This window comes from Aristolochia californica, unplaced genomic scaffold, assembly GCF_029961685.1.
Source record: "Aristolochia californica isolate CCGP_79_NKW_82.1479 unplaced genomic scaffold, dmAriCali1.0.hap1 SCAF_10, whole genome shotgun sequence".
NCBI lineage: Eukaryota > Viridiplantae > Streptophyta > Magnoliopsida > Piperales > Aristolochiaceae > Aristolochia > Aristolochia californica.
In genome coordinates, this window is record NW_027181771.1 from 32,314,559 (window position 1) to 32,329,784 (window position 15,226).

Here is a 15,226-nt window from a genome sequence, read left to right on the forward strand (position 1 = left end):
TAGCTAATACTATAAATTTAAATACAAACTTGTGATTCAAATTTAATGACAATTAAGGTAATTTTATTTGAAGATTTTTAATTAAAAACTTAAATTAGTTAACTACCTATTTTATTTTAATAATTTAAACATTTAAACAAAAATTAACTATATTTTAAATATTTTTACAAAAGAAAACTCTCATCTTCTCCCCCATGTGCTAGGGTAGTTCGCTTGTCCTTTCCACTAAGCAACCAAGGGGGAAGGATACGAGAAACACATCCTTTGTTGCATGGGGTTTGCCCTGTCGTGTAGGGCAAGAGAGGGTGGTGTCCTTCGCCCCCCTGGTGTGTTCACCGGTAGGTGGGAGGGTCATTGCCCTCTCCTCCATCACTATAGAAAAGGGAGGGGATAGTGACCACCCCCCCTTCACCCCAAAAAAGAGGGAAGGGAGGGCCAACATCATAACTCCTCTTCTAGTCAATAGTGAAACAACATGGAGGGGGAATGAGGCTACCCCTCCTCTCCCTATTTATTTTAAAGGGCCTCCCACCCTACACAAGGTTAATTAAAGAACAATTTATTGCAATTTGGTGTTAAGGTAGCATTTCTTCAATTTATTGCCTACCTTTCTTTGAAATTAGAGTGGACATTGATTCCATTTGGTTTGACCTGAACTCCTGCAATTTAATAGGGTCTGACCTTGTAGTGCTAAAACAATATACATTCATATATGATTCCATTTAGATCTTATTCGATATGGATTAACATTGATATTACGTGGTCCTGCTTACAACACATGTTGGCACTAACTATGTTATGTAATCAAATCCGTAACGCATACAATTGATTGACTATGACTATTGAAATGTGACATTATAGCTACTTTGTCCTTCTCAATCGGGGCCGTTGAATGTATATATGGTCTCAACCTTTTCTAACGTTCCGATTCCTTACATGCGATAACGGTTCTGATCATCAGAACTTCGAGAGGAAGAAATGGACGGTTCTGATACAATTCTCTCGCCTCGGCTGAGATGTTCTGTCGACGACTCGAGCCGGACCAGCCGGGGTGAAATGGGCACACGCGAGATCCGTGACTAACCATGGTTAACTTAACCTGCCTTTTCGAAACCCTATAAAAGTCTTCTTCACACCTCCGCCTCAATTTCTTCTTGCCCTCCTGCAGTCTTCAATCGTCGCTTTCTACTTCTGTCGTGACTCCGGTAAGTCTCGCAATTCCTGCTTTCCTTCGAAAATCAAATTGTTTTTTTTCCCGTTCGACATGATGTTGTTATATTTCCTGGTTGCGAGTAGGAAAGAATAAGGAGTGGTTGGATTCTTGGGAAGAAATTTTGCGTGTTTTTGTTGTTGGAACCTTGAGGGAGGTATGTTTGCTTCGGTTTTTATTTCTTGAACTTCTGTTTTGACAATTTAATGGCGATTCTCTTTTGCGCGAAAGATCGAATGCTGCGATCTCCTTGTTTGGTCTATGGTTTTTGCGTATATGTTCATGTTATCTTGGTGATTAAACGGAGTTCTTCTTCTTCTTCTTTTATCCTTCTTCCTCTTCTTCTTTTTCTTCTTCGCTTTTTTCTTTCTTCTTCTTCTTCTTCTTCTTCTTCTTCTTCTTCTTCTTCTTCTTCTTCTTCGTCTTCTTTTTCTTCTTCTTCTTCTTCTTCTTCTTCTTCCTCTTCTTCTTCTTCTTCTTCTTCTTTTTCTTTTTCTTCTTCTTCTTCTTCTTCTTCTTCTTCTTCTCTTGTTCCTCTCTCCCCCCTCTTCTTTTTTTTTTTTTTTTTGCCTGTTGTTGAATTTAATTTTTGGCTTTTGATGAGTTTTACGGCTGATTTATTTTCTCCTCGGTTGCAATACATAAATTTGCTTGGCAAGGCATTTCTTGGTACCGTCTTGGTATTTTTATTTTATCTGACTTACGCGGCTGATTTATTTCCTCCTCGACTGCAATACATAAATTTGCTTGGGAAGGCGTTTCTTGGTACTTTCTTGGTATTTTTTATTTTATCTGACTTCATCTTGGTTCTCTCTCTCTCTTTTGTTTCTAGAATCGGGAATAATCACGATTACTGCCTTTTGATATCGTTTTCAGTTCGGATATTAGACCCTTTTGATCCTTGGAGAGCAGATTAAAATGTTCAGATTCTTCAAATGTTCAAATAAATAAGAAAATTTAAATGTTCTGTTCGATTCGTCTTTCATTCAATTCCTTTTACTTCTTTCTTTCCTGATTTTTCTCAACATTGTTGGTGGATTTCAAGCTGCAAGCCACGACTCTTAGTTCAATTCAGAGGTTGTAATTTGTAGGCTTATTATTTTTTCTCTTTTATAATATGAACTTCTTTTTCTGTGTTTGTACCCCCTTCATATCAGTTTTTGGTATTTCCATTGCATAGACTCTTAAGTGTTTGAAGGAATTATGTTTTGTCCAACTCGAGTATTCGTATCCTACTTTTTTTTTAGTTTATATGCTCTTCCTTTTTTTTTCTTTTTTTTTGAATAGTATGCTCTTCTGGAACTATTATTTTTGGAATTTTAATTCATTATGTGACATCATTGAAGCATTTTGAGAACATTTAATTCCCATCTACTACACCTTGTGGATTTCAGTTTTCTTTTGTAATTTCCTTTTTCTTGTATTCCAGGATTGAAGCAGGAGTTATCGTGATTCAAGCATTATTTGGTATTCCATCAGTTAGCTAGGAGGAGGTTTTAGGCATGGCATTTGGGCTTTTTTACAAGAATTAGTGTCTATGGTCGGGGACGAGGACCCTACTGGGTCTCGGGGGCCATGCCCACTGCCTTCTGGTCGCAGAACTTTCTGGAGATCTAACTCATGGTCCTCTAGGTCCCCGTCCTCTGAGCAAATAAATGATTTTCGAGATTTGACAGATCCGAGCAGCACCCAATTCAGGCAGGACCGGCACTTTCCCGTCCCTCTCACCCCTCGTTCTCACAAGAATCCTAAGGGTCGATCTTGTTTGCCACCACTGCAGCCTCTATCTATTACTCGCCGCAACTTAGATGAGTGGCCCAAAGCAGGCTCTGATGATATTGGTGAGTGGCCCCATCCACCAACCCCAAGTGGCAGCTCAAACAGAGGATTGAAGCTTGACTTGTCATCATTTCAACAAAAACCGGACCCTACTGGAACCCTTGTTAAGAAGGATAAGATTGCGTTTTTTGATAAGGAATGTTCAAAGGTGGCTGAGCATATATATCTTGGTGGTGATGCTGTAGCACGGGACCGTGGCATTCTTATTAAAAATGGTATCACCCATGTTCTTAATTGTGTGGGTTTTGTGAGCCCCGAATACTTCAAGGCTGATTTTGTGTACAAGACTCTATGGCTGCAAGATAGTCCTTCAGAAGACATTACTAGCATCCTTTATGATGTTTTTGACTATTTTGAAGATGTTCGGGAGCAACGTGGGCGGGTCCTAGTGCATTGTTGTCAGGGTGTCTCCCGTTCAACCTCTTTGGTGATTGCATATCTCATGTGGAGGGAGGGCCAGAGCTTTGAAGATGCATTTCAGTATGTTAAAGCTGCAAGGGGCATAGCAGATCCAAATATGGGCTTTACTTGTCAGTTACTGCAATGCCAGAAACGAGTGCATGCTATTCCTCTGAGCCCCAGCTCCATCTTGAGAATGTACAGAATGGCCCCACACTCTTCTTATGACGCTTTACATCTTGTACCCAAAATGTTGAATGATGCATCCCCATCTGCTTTAGATTCTAGAGGTGCATTTATTGTTCACGTGCCATCTGCAATATATGTGTGGATTGGTAAAAATTGTGAATCCGCCATGGAAAGGGATGCAAAAGCAGCAGCATTTCAGGTTGTTCGATATGAAAGGGCGCAGGGCCCCATAATAACTGTTGAGGAAGGGGAAGAACCATCTGATTTTTGGAATGTGTTCTCAAATTGTTCACACTCTGTAGATAATTCTGATACCTCTTTGCAAGTTGAGAAGGAGCAGATTGAATCAACAGTTAGGGTTGGAGTAGGTAGAAAGCGGGTAGATTTATATGATGTGGACTTTGAGCTTTTTCATAAAGCACTTATGGGTGGAATCGTACCACCCTTTTCCTCAACATCAGGAGCTGTGCACGAAATGCGGGTCCCAGCCAGGGAAAGCAATTGGAGCATACTAAGGCGTAAATTTGGCCCAGGAGTTGTTAAAGAGTGGTTATCAGCACCTAGGGCTACCCTTTCTAGAGTATATTCAGATTCGATGTTGATGGTTGATACTGAGAATCCTGTAAACAAAATTCAGCTGCTTTCTCGCTATAGTTCAGTTTCTTCTGACTCTAGTGTGAACCCAAAACCACCAAGTTCAGATTCAGCTTCCTTGTTATCTTCAGCAGCTTCTTTGTCAGCTACACCTTCACCCGCTTCTACTGCTGCATGTGACTCAACATCAAGTTCTTCTCACACTATGTTACCCAAGCAAGATCCTTGTAATGTACCGTGTTCTGATGTGTTTTCTTCTCCTTCTAAGGATCATTTTCATTCTTTCTTTGAATGCTATGGAGGTCTTTTATCCTCTGGGACCTTGATAGATGCATCTTCATCTTCACTTTCATGTTCAGACCACTCTGTTGGACGGAATGAGGACAGTAAGAAGAATAGAGTTGAGCTTTTGGACTACATTAAAGAAAATACAAATGATGATGATGTTTCAGTGACAACTGATGAAGTGGGGGGGAGTTTGTTACGTGAAAAGCAACAGTTGTCTACAGTGATTGATTCAATCAACACTAGCTCAGATTTTTCAAACCCGATGAATCTGTTAATATACTGCTGGCCCAATTTAAAAAAAATTGCAAAATTTTGTGTTGGTGATTTTGATTCCAAGGCAGTGTTTCTATTTTTAGCTCCAGAGAAAGGTGTAGGGAAAAAGCTTTATTTGTGGATAGGGAGTTGCTTTGAACATCAGAATAGACTGACTCAAATAGATAGATGTAGAGATGAAAATAAGGGGATCGACTGGAATCAAGTTGGCTGCGACTTTCTTACTACAATGGGTCTGCCGAAGGACATTCCTATTAAGGTATACCACTTAATTTCTATTTTATGAGTCTTGAGCTTTTTAAATTAATCAGTTTGGCTTCTTCATCTTGGGTCCATCTTTAAACGGGTTAGTAGTTACATGCTATACACAAAATGATTTAGAGCTAGGGCTGGTCAAAATGGGATCAAAAGCTAGGACTTAACAATTAAGTGTTCACTGGGCCTTTGGCTCAATAGCCACAAGGGGGTATTTCTAACAAGAGGTCTTGGGTTCAAGTCTTACTTGGGGGTTTTGGTTGTTGCATATGTTTGTGTTGTCAACATTCAAAGCAGTTAAAGTTGACAGCCAAATAGTAACAGTGCACTTCTATAGTCTGGCATCTGCTTGTTTTTAGCAACTTGTTGAAAGACCAGATAAAACTTCTTAAAGATCAGAACTACCTGATCTGCAGGTGGTCCTATTCACTTTTAGATAAGTTGGGGGGTTACATTCATTTTTAACTGCAGTTACATTGTTTTTGGAAATTGGGTTGAGCTCCCAGCTAAATGGTACTGGTCTTAGGTCAAAACAAATCTGATGTCAAATTCAATTGTTGCTTGTTCTCTTGTTGAAGTAAGTTTGAGATGCTAGGTTTGAGTGACCATAGGAAAAGGTACAAAGTGCCTTTTCAATTCAAAATCTTCGTATCTGACTTTTTATGCAGTTCCATATGGTAAGAGTATTAATTAGGAGATTTAGAAGAGTTTGAGATGTATACATGTGTACTTTTATTGGATTTTTTAGTTTTTTTCTTGTTCTTATTTTTTTCTTGAATTTTAAGTTTGATACTTGGAAGTATAATGGACTAAAAAATCAGAAGGGGGTATCCTTATGTACTACTCTGGCCTTTCATAATTATTAGCCTCATCTCATATCTTGATTTTGTGGACAAGTCATGCTTAATGCTTTGTGATTTTCATTCTGTGTGGTGAATTGGATGAACAGGTGGTAAGAGAAGAAGAGGGCAAGCCAAAGGATTTCCTGGAAATGTTGAATGCTTTTTAGGTATTCTGTAGAACTAACACAGCTTTACTTGATCAACCAAAGGTCAAGACTCAGGCTAGGTCCTTCAGCATACATTAGACTCATTTTGCCTTTTATTGGGGCTTCTGCTGACAAGATCAGTGAGGTAAGCTTATGGCCTTCCACCTCCTATAAGCTATCTGCCCTCAGGGCATTGTTACATGAACTAGGCCAATAAACAAGAAGGGAAAACTTTTTTGCATTCATTTTTTCATCTGCAGAATTTAGTTCTTGTTTTATGACTGCCATGCAGTTAAAAATTTAGGTGTTCATATTTTTTATTATATTTATATTAAATAGCATTTTTTTCGAACGTTCTAAGTTATTGATGTGTTTGCGGGCTACCCACAGGAGGCGAGGTTGAACTCATCTGTTGGTAATGAAGCAATCGCCCGCCTGGATGTACAGTTTCAGGTACCTTGTAAGAACGGCGTAGCATCGTTTTGTAATTTTTTCTCCACTGATTAGGTTTTCTTTGACATGTTCAATGTAACAAAATAATTGATCTAAAGATCCATCTTCAGAGTAGACAGATTGAATTCCCTGCTTTTAAATGTAGCACCCTTTTGATTAACACAACCATGTTAATGTTTAACTTCAAAACTGAAATGTTGCACAATGACTAAACTGTGGCACTCACCCTCCACTAAAGAGTGTACTGCTTGTAAATAATTTCTTAGAGGTGAACTCTGGAAGAAGCCATACTCTTTTATACTCGGGGTGGAGGTGGGCATCACGTTTGGGTTCTGTATCTAAGTTACCCAATATCTGAAATTTTATGGAAATTACGTTTTATACAAGATCCGATTTGCTCGCTATAATGTTGGATTAAACTATGGGGGTTATTTAATGTGACGTTACCTTCCTGGTTGGACTCATCGATTATACATTTTCGGTTTGTTGTAATTAAATTGTGTCATGTGAATGAGTCCCGTTAATTGTATTGCCCTCGTGCTCTCTGATCTGGTGACTTTGTTATTAAAATCAACTATCTACATGTCGGTATAGGAGGGGCGAGAAAGCCGACCGTTCTTGACGTTAAGATTTCTTATCTCGCAGCAGATTGCAATGCTGAGTTGAACATTCCTTGATATCTCCGGTTCCTATGCAGTTGTCCTCCTGCTCCTTAATCTTCCCTACTGCCAAACTGCTTGCTATCTATCTATCTAACAACAAAATCATTAGAGACCTGACAAAGGCAAACAGATGAAATAAGCTTTAACTCTTAACGCATCAGGGGTTTCCATTCAATTGTTTCGAATCTCCGCTATCTACTTGATCCGGTGAGGGGGGAGGATTCATCTTCTTGAAGCTTCTCCAGAAGAGGGAGCCAAAGACAATGCCCTGTCAATTTATTAGATGTTGGTTAGAGAAGACTTGATCTCACGACTAGAGATAAAGAGAAGGATCAAGAAGTTCACGACAGCAACGAGGATGAAAAAAGAGATGCTTACAGCTCCCATCCACTGTTCTCCACTGAGGGGATGCACGAACCACAGACATGATAGCATGATGCTCACCAGCTTCATCAATATCAAGAATTTCAATTCCCAATTTCATAAGATATGGTCAAATTAATTGAATAAATTAAACCGTGAAAAGGATTTGCAGAATCCTTTTGCTTTAAATGGCAAATGCCACTAACTTTTATGATTCCCTTAGGACTTTGGTACCACACATGGCAGGTTCCATATCAATTTATAACCTTAAGAGGACCTATGTAGATGGGGCCTTTAGCTTAATGGCCGCATAGGAATTTTAAGTCTGAGGTCTTGGATTCAAAATGACTTTTTTTCCTGATTTTCTTTCTTTAAAAACAAACACACATATGTGTACATATATATAATATCATCTTACTTGTCTTGTGGTCATTATAGTAGCAGTTGTAAGAGAGCCAAATGTGCGAATAGTGTAGGAAATAAAGAACTGGCTAGCTGTTGCCACCTGCATAAGCATTGGATCAGTAATTTCTTTTCCTATCTTTTCTCCTTTGTCTAGTGAAGAAAAAAATAAACTAAATGCAAATAGAAAGAAGACTGTAATGGTTACACCACCCAACTATGCAGACAAGGAAAAATATAGATTTCATTTCTTTCATAGTTAACTAGATACTTACAGATGAAAGCAATATAATATCATATAAGCAGTCACGATGTCGTGATACAAAATCAACTGCCAAAACTAGTTGCCCTTGTAGCACAAGTCCTATGTTCAAGTAACAAAAAGCAAATGTCAGTGTCAGCAACTAAGTTTACAAGTATAATCTCAGAACCTTCCTACAGATGATGGGAAAATGGGATCCTGCCAAACCCAGTTGGCCTATAGAGTGTATAACAAAGATCACAAATAAAATACACATTTTCATTTAACAATATCATGAGTTAAGCCTAGATCGAAACAGTACTCTTGAGGCACAGGCCTACAAGGAGCTTTCAGGAATAAGCCAATTGTAGCAATGAACTTCACAGCCTTGAAATCCAAGTTCAGAAAGAGTAGGTGTTTTTCATTTTCATTTTTCAAACGTTAAGGACAGTGCTAACTAGCTTATAGATTACAAAAGCATACTACACCGATTACCCATGTGACCATTGAAGTGTGTCTTTCTCTTGTTTCTAGGAGGGAAAAAAAAATGAAAGAAAAAGAAATGGAGAAAGGAGTTACCAGAAAAACTCAGAATACAAGAACACAAGGATGTAAAAAATATTTGATTGTGTATTTCCATGTCATAACCCTTAAACAGTTTCTCCTGAAAAGTGCTTGTGAAGCCATCAAACCTGCAAATAATGAAGAGAATGAAGGTTCAACAAATTTGTCTTCAGCTGGCTAATAAACAAGAATTAAATCTAGCTTGCAAGAGTATGCGCATACTGTGTATATGTACCTTAGTCGGAACCAACTGCTTTTTCTCCTGAAGTTGTCAGATTTATTTGTATCATGCAGGCAACTCTTAAGAATCTCAAATTTAACTAAGACTGGGTTATCATAACATCAGTGTCTTCTCATGCCAATGTCACCATTTCCTCCCCATGGTTTTGCGTACGTTTGCTTTCATGACCAATCAAACTATTTGAAATTCTTGCCTGTTGTCAATACATGATAACAGTGTTCTGGGTTTTCTGACAAATCTGTCTATAAATGCGAGTATACTTCCGAGACCTTTTTAAGGAAGTTTCTTTATATCTGGACCAAGACATAAGGTTCTACTTCTTGTGGGCTAGCCATATTGATATGCAAGTAGAGCTTGTGGATATCCTCATACAAGCATCAGCCAGAAACCAACATTATTTGCCTTTCTTAGAAGAAACTAAAGAACCAATTAGTCAAGAATTCGCAACATGTAGAAAAGCCAGCAATGCCATATTTGGGCTGTTTCTGCCGCATTACTGACCTACAAGCCCATCACACTTAGGAGGGCCAGGTAATGATTTTTAAGATAGGATGTGCAAAACACTCAAGGTTTTAGCTGATGGATACTAACCCAATGATCTGATATTCAATCCAACTCAAACTTTAAGATCCATGCATTAATGTCTGAAAGGTTATAATGCTTCTTCATTCATGTTTGAGATTGTTCCAACTTAGCGAGCCTTCCCAACTACTTCCTCTCACTTATTCCTTCCCAGCAAACATTATCGCTGAGTTTGAAGCAATTCAAAGAAAACTTTTCTGGTGGGGTGCTTTGGACAAATTTTGATTCCCCTGAGTGAAATGGCAAGAAGTTTCTAAAAAGATAAAGGATGTGGAAATAGGCACAAAAAAACTAAAGTTGATGCATGAGGTTTTTACTTCGAAATGGCAGTGGTGCTTTGCCACATTAAGGAACTCTCTTTGGAGGAAGGTCTTACACGGTAAATAAGGATTTGATCCTCAACAATGGCTCTCCACTAAAATTCCATCATATAGAAATTCAAGCATTTGGCGATCAATTTGGGAGTGTATGCAGTTTTTCACACATCATATAAGGTTCATGTGATAGCTGGGAATCTCCCTCATTTCTGGTCAGATATTTGGTTAGGGATTCTATTCTAGAGATCAACTCCCAAGGTTATTCAATCTAGCATTCAGTAAAGAGGCTTTCATTCAAGATTTGAAAAGTTCGGAAGAGGTAAGGTCAGCATGCAATGTTCAATTACAAAGGGCACTTAATGATGTGGAAGCTGATGATATATCAAGTCTATTGAATCAACAAGAGTCTCTCTTCTTCAGCCAGATAGGGGATGATGAGTTAATCTGGTCTCTGCCTACATCTGGCCAGTTGACTACTGCATCTCTATACATCTCCTTGGTGGTGGTGGTGGGGAGTGATCCCAAAAATGCCAAAAGGAGTCCAGTATCCTTTTGTTCGGAACCCCCAAGTTGCTGCATTTCATATTAACTACATTGCGTAAGGAAATCCTCCCTTGTACTGAGCCGCAAAAAGAGGTTGCATAAAACTTTTAATTTCAGCAGACTTGAATCAGGAAATTGCAACTTTGAGAAACTTTCTGATTTAGGACATTCTATTATTGGCACTTGAACCCAAAATAGGAAATTCTGGCTTTTTAAAATTGAATTTCCTTCTTCCTTCTTCTTTCACATGCCCCCATCCTCCCTAGATCTCTTTCAAGTGCCCCAACATCCTCCCTGGATACTGGTCCCCTTCTTCTTTCAAGGCCTCTTCATTCTTTGTTCTGCTTGCAAGGGGCTACCCCCCATCCTTTCCCTAGATCTCTCAAGATCAATTTCAATGGCAGTTCTTGGGAAGTCTGGGCTCACTGGCATAGGAGGAGTGATTAGGAATAATGATAGTGAGCTTATGTTAACATTCTCAGGCCCTAATGGCAGGTGTGACCCTACTAAAGCAAAAATTGGAGCATTGTTGCAAAGCATTAAACATTTCAAGCAAAATTTCCCAACTCAGGTGAAGATTGAAGGGGATTCATCATAGTCATGAATTGGATGGAGAGGCATTCTTGCCGGCCTTGGAGATTTCTCTTTGTATTTATAGAAATCAAGTTTCCATGTTCTACTATTTACTGTCACATGGCAGCATACACAGAGAGCTGCCAATAATCTTTCAGATTTTTTGGCTATAGAGGGCATTTCACGTCCCCCAACAAACTTTCAGAGTCGGTGTTTTTCATCTGTCTCTAGTGATTGGGAATCTTCCCCCTTACTTTTGAGGGATGCATTTTCTTCCTCTCTCACTGTAACTGTTTTTTATAGAATTCTCACAAAAAAAATATCCAACTTAGCACGTGGATTTCTTCTATCGCTACACACTTAGAGATAATTAAAACCATGCTAACTTGCTGAGAACTACAATCATCTATGTAAAATACATACAGATATAGTAAGAGATGCATGGAGAGAGAGAGAGAGAGAGAGAGAGAGAGAGAGAGAGAGAGAGAGAGAGAGAGAGAGAGAGAGCAAAGAACCGTACCCAAGATATCCCATCATCAGGAAAACACCCCAAACTGTGTTTTCCCTCCGTGAATTGTATAGGTTAACATCAGATGCTGGCTACAATCCAGTGAAGAAAAAAAAAGAAACTAAATTAGAATGCTTTGATGAATTAATGTTACTAGCTAAATCTTTTTAACCACAAAAATTAAATACTTATATCTGTTTAATATTTCTATACAACTGTAGTCCATTATTGAAGTAGTAAAGCCCTTGCCCTTTAGTACATTTCAAAACAAAAGACCATACTCACAGCTAGAGGATAGGAAAAGATCAGTTAAACAACAATAATGTAGCTACAGAACACTAGCTAGGTACTGGTTTCAGAAATTATTTTTCTAGAAATTTATAACATGACAGAAAAACGAATGAAAAACATCTGAAGATCCATTTAGGTAAAGAGGTGATCCAATGTGAAGAGCATCATCAAGTAATGACAGGGATGTAGAAAAGAGGAAACTAAAAATTCACCATTTAGCAACAATGACAGGAGATTATGTTATTATGTTTGGTGTTCCCTCTTCACTCCGTATTAATTGTTAAGGGCTATCTTAGAGATTCAAATATTTTATCTACTGAATAGATACTCAATCTTAATATATGACAACCTCAGAAATAATAAAAAAATGAAGTTGTCAGATGACTTTGCATTCAACCACATTCTGTATCTAATTTTCTTAAAAGCCAACGCAATGGAACTTTCTTCATTCTTGTTGGACACCTTCCAGTGTTTGCCATATGTTAATGGTTTTATTTTCATGTTTCTTGTTACTTTTTTCTGTTGCATCACATCATTTAATTTATAAAATACTACTCTCACTAGCTTTGGTAAATTCGAGTTTTGAAGGGAGAAAAGGGATGGAACCATATGTTAGTCCGACATAACTTTGCGGGTGATTAGATATAGATTACATCACAAAGATAGGAAAAGAGTTGGATAGTGGAGAGAATAGAACATCTCACACAAGATTTACCGGATATAATATGAAGAGTGCACTTCCCAGGGTCACTAGAGCAGCCACTACGTAGTCATGGCTTTTATATTTCTTTTGCATGATTATCATGCACCATACCTGGAGAAGTAGTAGAAATTTAATGAAGAATTTCTTTGAAGTGGAGATTAAAGAGACTGGAAAATCCTTCAACCTCAAGAAGGAACTGGTACCAAAAGAAACATAACTTTCACCGGAAAATCACAAGTCAGTGAATGATAAAGGAGACAGAATTACTAACTTTTTCCTTTCACATAGACACTCTCTTTCAACCCAAAGGAGTAATATCAAGAGAGAAATGAAAAACTACAGAGTCCTACTTGGCAACATACCATTACAGGAATCATCTTTGCACATTTTGCAAGTGTCTGTACTGGGAAACTGACATACTTCAATGCCTGAAAGAAAATAGTGGAAATGAACTCAAGTAGTGGCGAGTTGTCAGGTCACTGACAAAGATGACAACACAAAAAGAGGAAGTATAAACTGGTAACACTAACCTCATACTGGCATGTGGTTGTAAGTATATTAGATACTGATACAACACAATATTTATAAACCGGAGCTACCGGATTCAGACCTTTCCTAGTAGCCTGAGCAAAAGAGAAGACAAGCTGCTCAGGCAAAGGAGTTTCATGAACTCCACAAGCATTATGAAAGAATTGAAAGTAGAAATATAAACAGCAAATGCTGTTTTACCAGTAATATGCCTGCAGATACGGCTGATGTTGTCAGACGGTTGCAGCAAACAAGGAATAGTGAATATTTAAAGAGTTCCTTCTTTACCCCATAGGGGACCTTCATGAGCTTTTCCTGGAAAAAATTTAGGATGTCAACAATCACGAACTGAATAACAGTAGAGATCTATTCTATATTTTTACGATCAGTAGAGAAAAATAGGCATAATTTAGGTAGCACCCGATCCAGAAGAGGAGCAATACACTATTTCGACCTTAAACATGAGCAAAATAGTAAAAATAAAACATGCACATCTTTCTCACAGTGGAGAGGGGACAATTAAATAGAAGATAAAGCAGTACCAGTAGGATCTATTGGTTCCTTATAGAACTAGAGGAAATTTAATCCAAATAAACTACTATTTTGTTCTCTTGACTCACTCCGACGAATGGAAAGCATAAACCAACAGAAATCAGTGCTCTTTCCAATCAGATAACAGGAGAAGCATCAAGGCTCTTGATGAAACATCCATGGAGGTTTGGCCATAACGACCACAGACCCCACATATGGGTTGCCGGAATTCCTCGTAGTCCGCAATTCAGAGCGGCAGCCATGTTAGAGTTTCAGAGATGGCGATCCAAGAAGAAACACACATGGGTGTTCAGCCACGTAAATCGTTTCCTCAGACAGATTTACCATAACAAAGACTAAGAGAAAAAACATAGTGGGGAAATGCATTGCCTGAAGGACACCATAAATGAGAAGAGTACTCATGATCCCACCCACGGAGATAAGCCATTGGTACGGTTTATGTTCTCTCGCATGCGCCGTAGGTTCAGACTCAGCCATGGCCTATCAAAGCTAATTCCTTTCCCCGAGCAAACTCCACCGAGCTTAGACCTGCAAAACTCTGGATACAGGAGAAAACCCTCGAATCGAAATTTAACAGAATGAAGAAACGAGGCCAATTCTCAGGGGACCCAAAAATTTGGGATCGGAAGAGACGATATGATGCGAGCTAGACAAATAAAGCACGGAAAAATGTTTAGAGAGGAAGACGCTGGAGGGCGTGGAAAACAAATAGATAATTAGTGAAAGCGCAACAAAATACTTCAGCTCGTGCCGGCGAGTCCGGACACTGCTTCATCGCCGGGCGCGGCCGGCTTTGAGTGGGGCCCTTTACGCGGGACCCACTTCGCTCTGGTGCCCATGTAGTTTATTCGACAATGGCGACGCCGTGCAAGAAAGAATACGTGCCAGTACCGCAGTTTTTATTCATTGCAAGTAGTTCGATATCCCAGTTTGTCGATTTGGGTGCCATAGAAGCCTCTGAATTATTTATTGTTAATTCTCTAATCGAAAATGGAATAACAAAATGAAAATGAATGTATATGCCTTTTTCTATGATATGCTCCAAAAACTGAATCTCTTTTTCTTGCAGACCTTCCGTCCTTGATGAGTGTGCTGAACATGAAAATGAAAGGGGGCGTATCAAGGTCCTTCCTCGCATTCAGACAGAGAATGAGAATGAAACGATTCAGAGCACTACTTCAGTGTGTGCATTAAGCATGAGAATCCTGCTTGGGCAGTGTGGTTCGAGTGGGCTTCGATGGTGAGTCGCATATAACAGCAATAGCAGGTGAAGGTCTAGACGACTGAGAAACTGGTGTTGGTGACAAAGAAGCAGAATTTGAACTAGATTTTGAGTTCACCTGAGTTGGACGAAACTGAAATGGGGCCAGAAAAGCCGAAATTTGTTTACAGGATTATCAATGTCTACCATAAAGGTTGAATTCGAATATCGTGCAGAAAGGGATTCTAGATGATACTCACGCTTTACCAATTCCTGAGCCAAACTTGCGCTTCAGTATGCTTCAATTACTTTCTCTGCCTGGAATTCGCATTTCACACACTGCTCTGGATGCTGAAGAAAAAGGGTGGTACTGGTACAATTCCTTCCATAAGTGCTTTATGAAAAAAGTTCCGAGTCCAGATCGTAAAACTCTGCTCATTTCTACCGGTATCAACCCTAACCCCGGA

General features: G+C 39.0%; 2 protein-coding genes across 4 annotated transcripts; one reads left to right on the forward strand and one right to left on the reverse strand.

The window, feature by feature from the left end:
- Positions 1-1,162: 1,162 nt before the first annotated feature.
- LOC137936525 (protein-tyrosine-phosphatase MKP1-like) lies at positions 1,163-6,772 on the forward strand. Of its 3 annotated transcripts, XM_068781259.1 has the most exons (5): positions 1,177-1,205; positions 1,297-1,367; positions 2,640-5,051; positions 5,997-6,180; positions 6,426-6,772. In XM_068781259.1, exons 3-4 carry the CDS (start codon positions 2,748-2,750, stop codon positions 6,054-6,056), a joined length of 2,364 nt encoding a protein of 787 aa, XP_068637360.1. In that variant the 5' UTR covers positions 1,177-1,205; positions 1,297-1,367; positions 2,640-2,747; the 3' UTR covers positions 6,057-6,180; positions 6,426-6,772. The 3 variants fall into 3 exon arrangements, with proteins under 3 accessions (XP_068637352.1, XP_068637360.1, XP_068637370.1); XM_068781251.1 differs by lacking the exon at positions 1,297-1,367 and having other exon boundaries at positions 1,163-1,205; XM_068781269.1 differs by lacking the exon at positions 1,177-1,205 and having other exon boundaries at positions 1,232-1,367.
- Positions 6,773-6,985: 213 nt separating this feature from the next.
- LOC137936547 (UDP-galactose/UDP-glucose transporter 5-like) lies at positions 6,986-14,481 on the reverse strand. Its single transcript, XM_068781294.1, has 12 exons — positions 14,298-14,481; positions 13,928-14,204; positions 13,208-13,321; positions 13,009-13,101; positions 12,841-12,906; positions 12,491-12,589; positions 11,497-11,576; positions 8,736-8,848; positions 8,191-8,279; positions 7,932-8,018; positions 7,529-7,597; positions 6,986-7,418 (listed from the first exon to the last, which is right to left on the reverse strand). The coding sequence occupies exons 2-12, from the start codon at positions 14,033-14,035 to the stop codon at positions 7,308-7,310; spliced, it is 1,029 nt and encodes a 342-aa protein (XP_068637395.1). The 5' UTR covers positions 14,036-14,204; positions 14,298-14,481; the 3' UTR covers positions 6,986-7,307.
- Between the last annotated feature and the right edge of the window lie 745 nt (positions 14,482-15,226).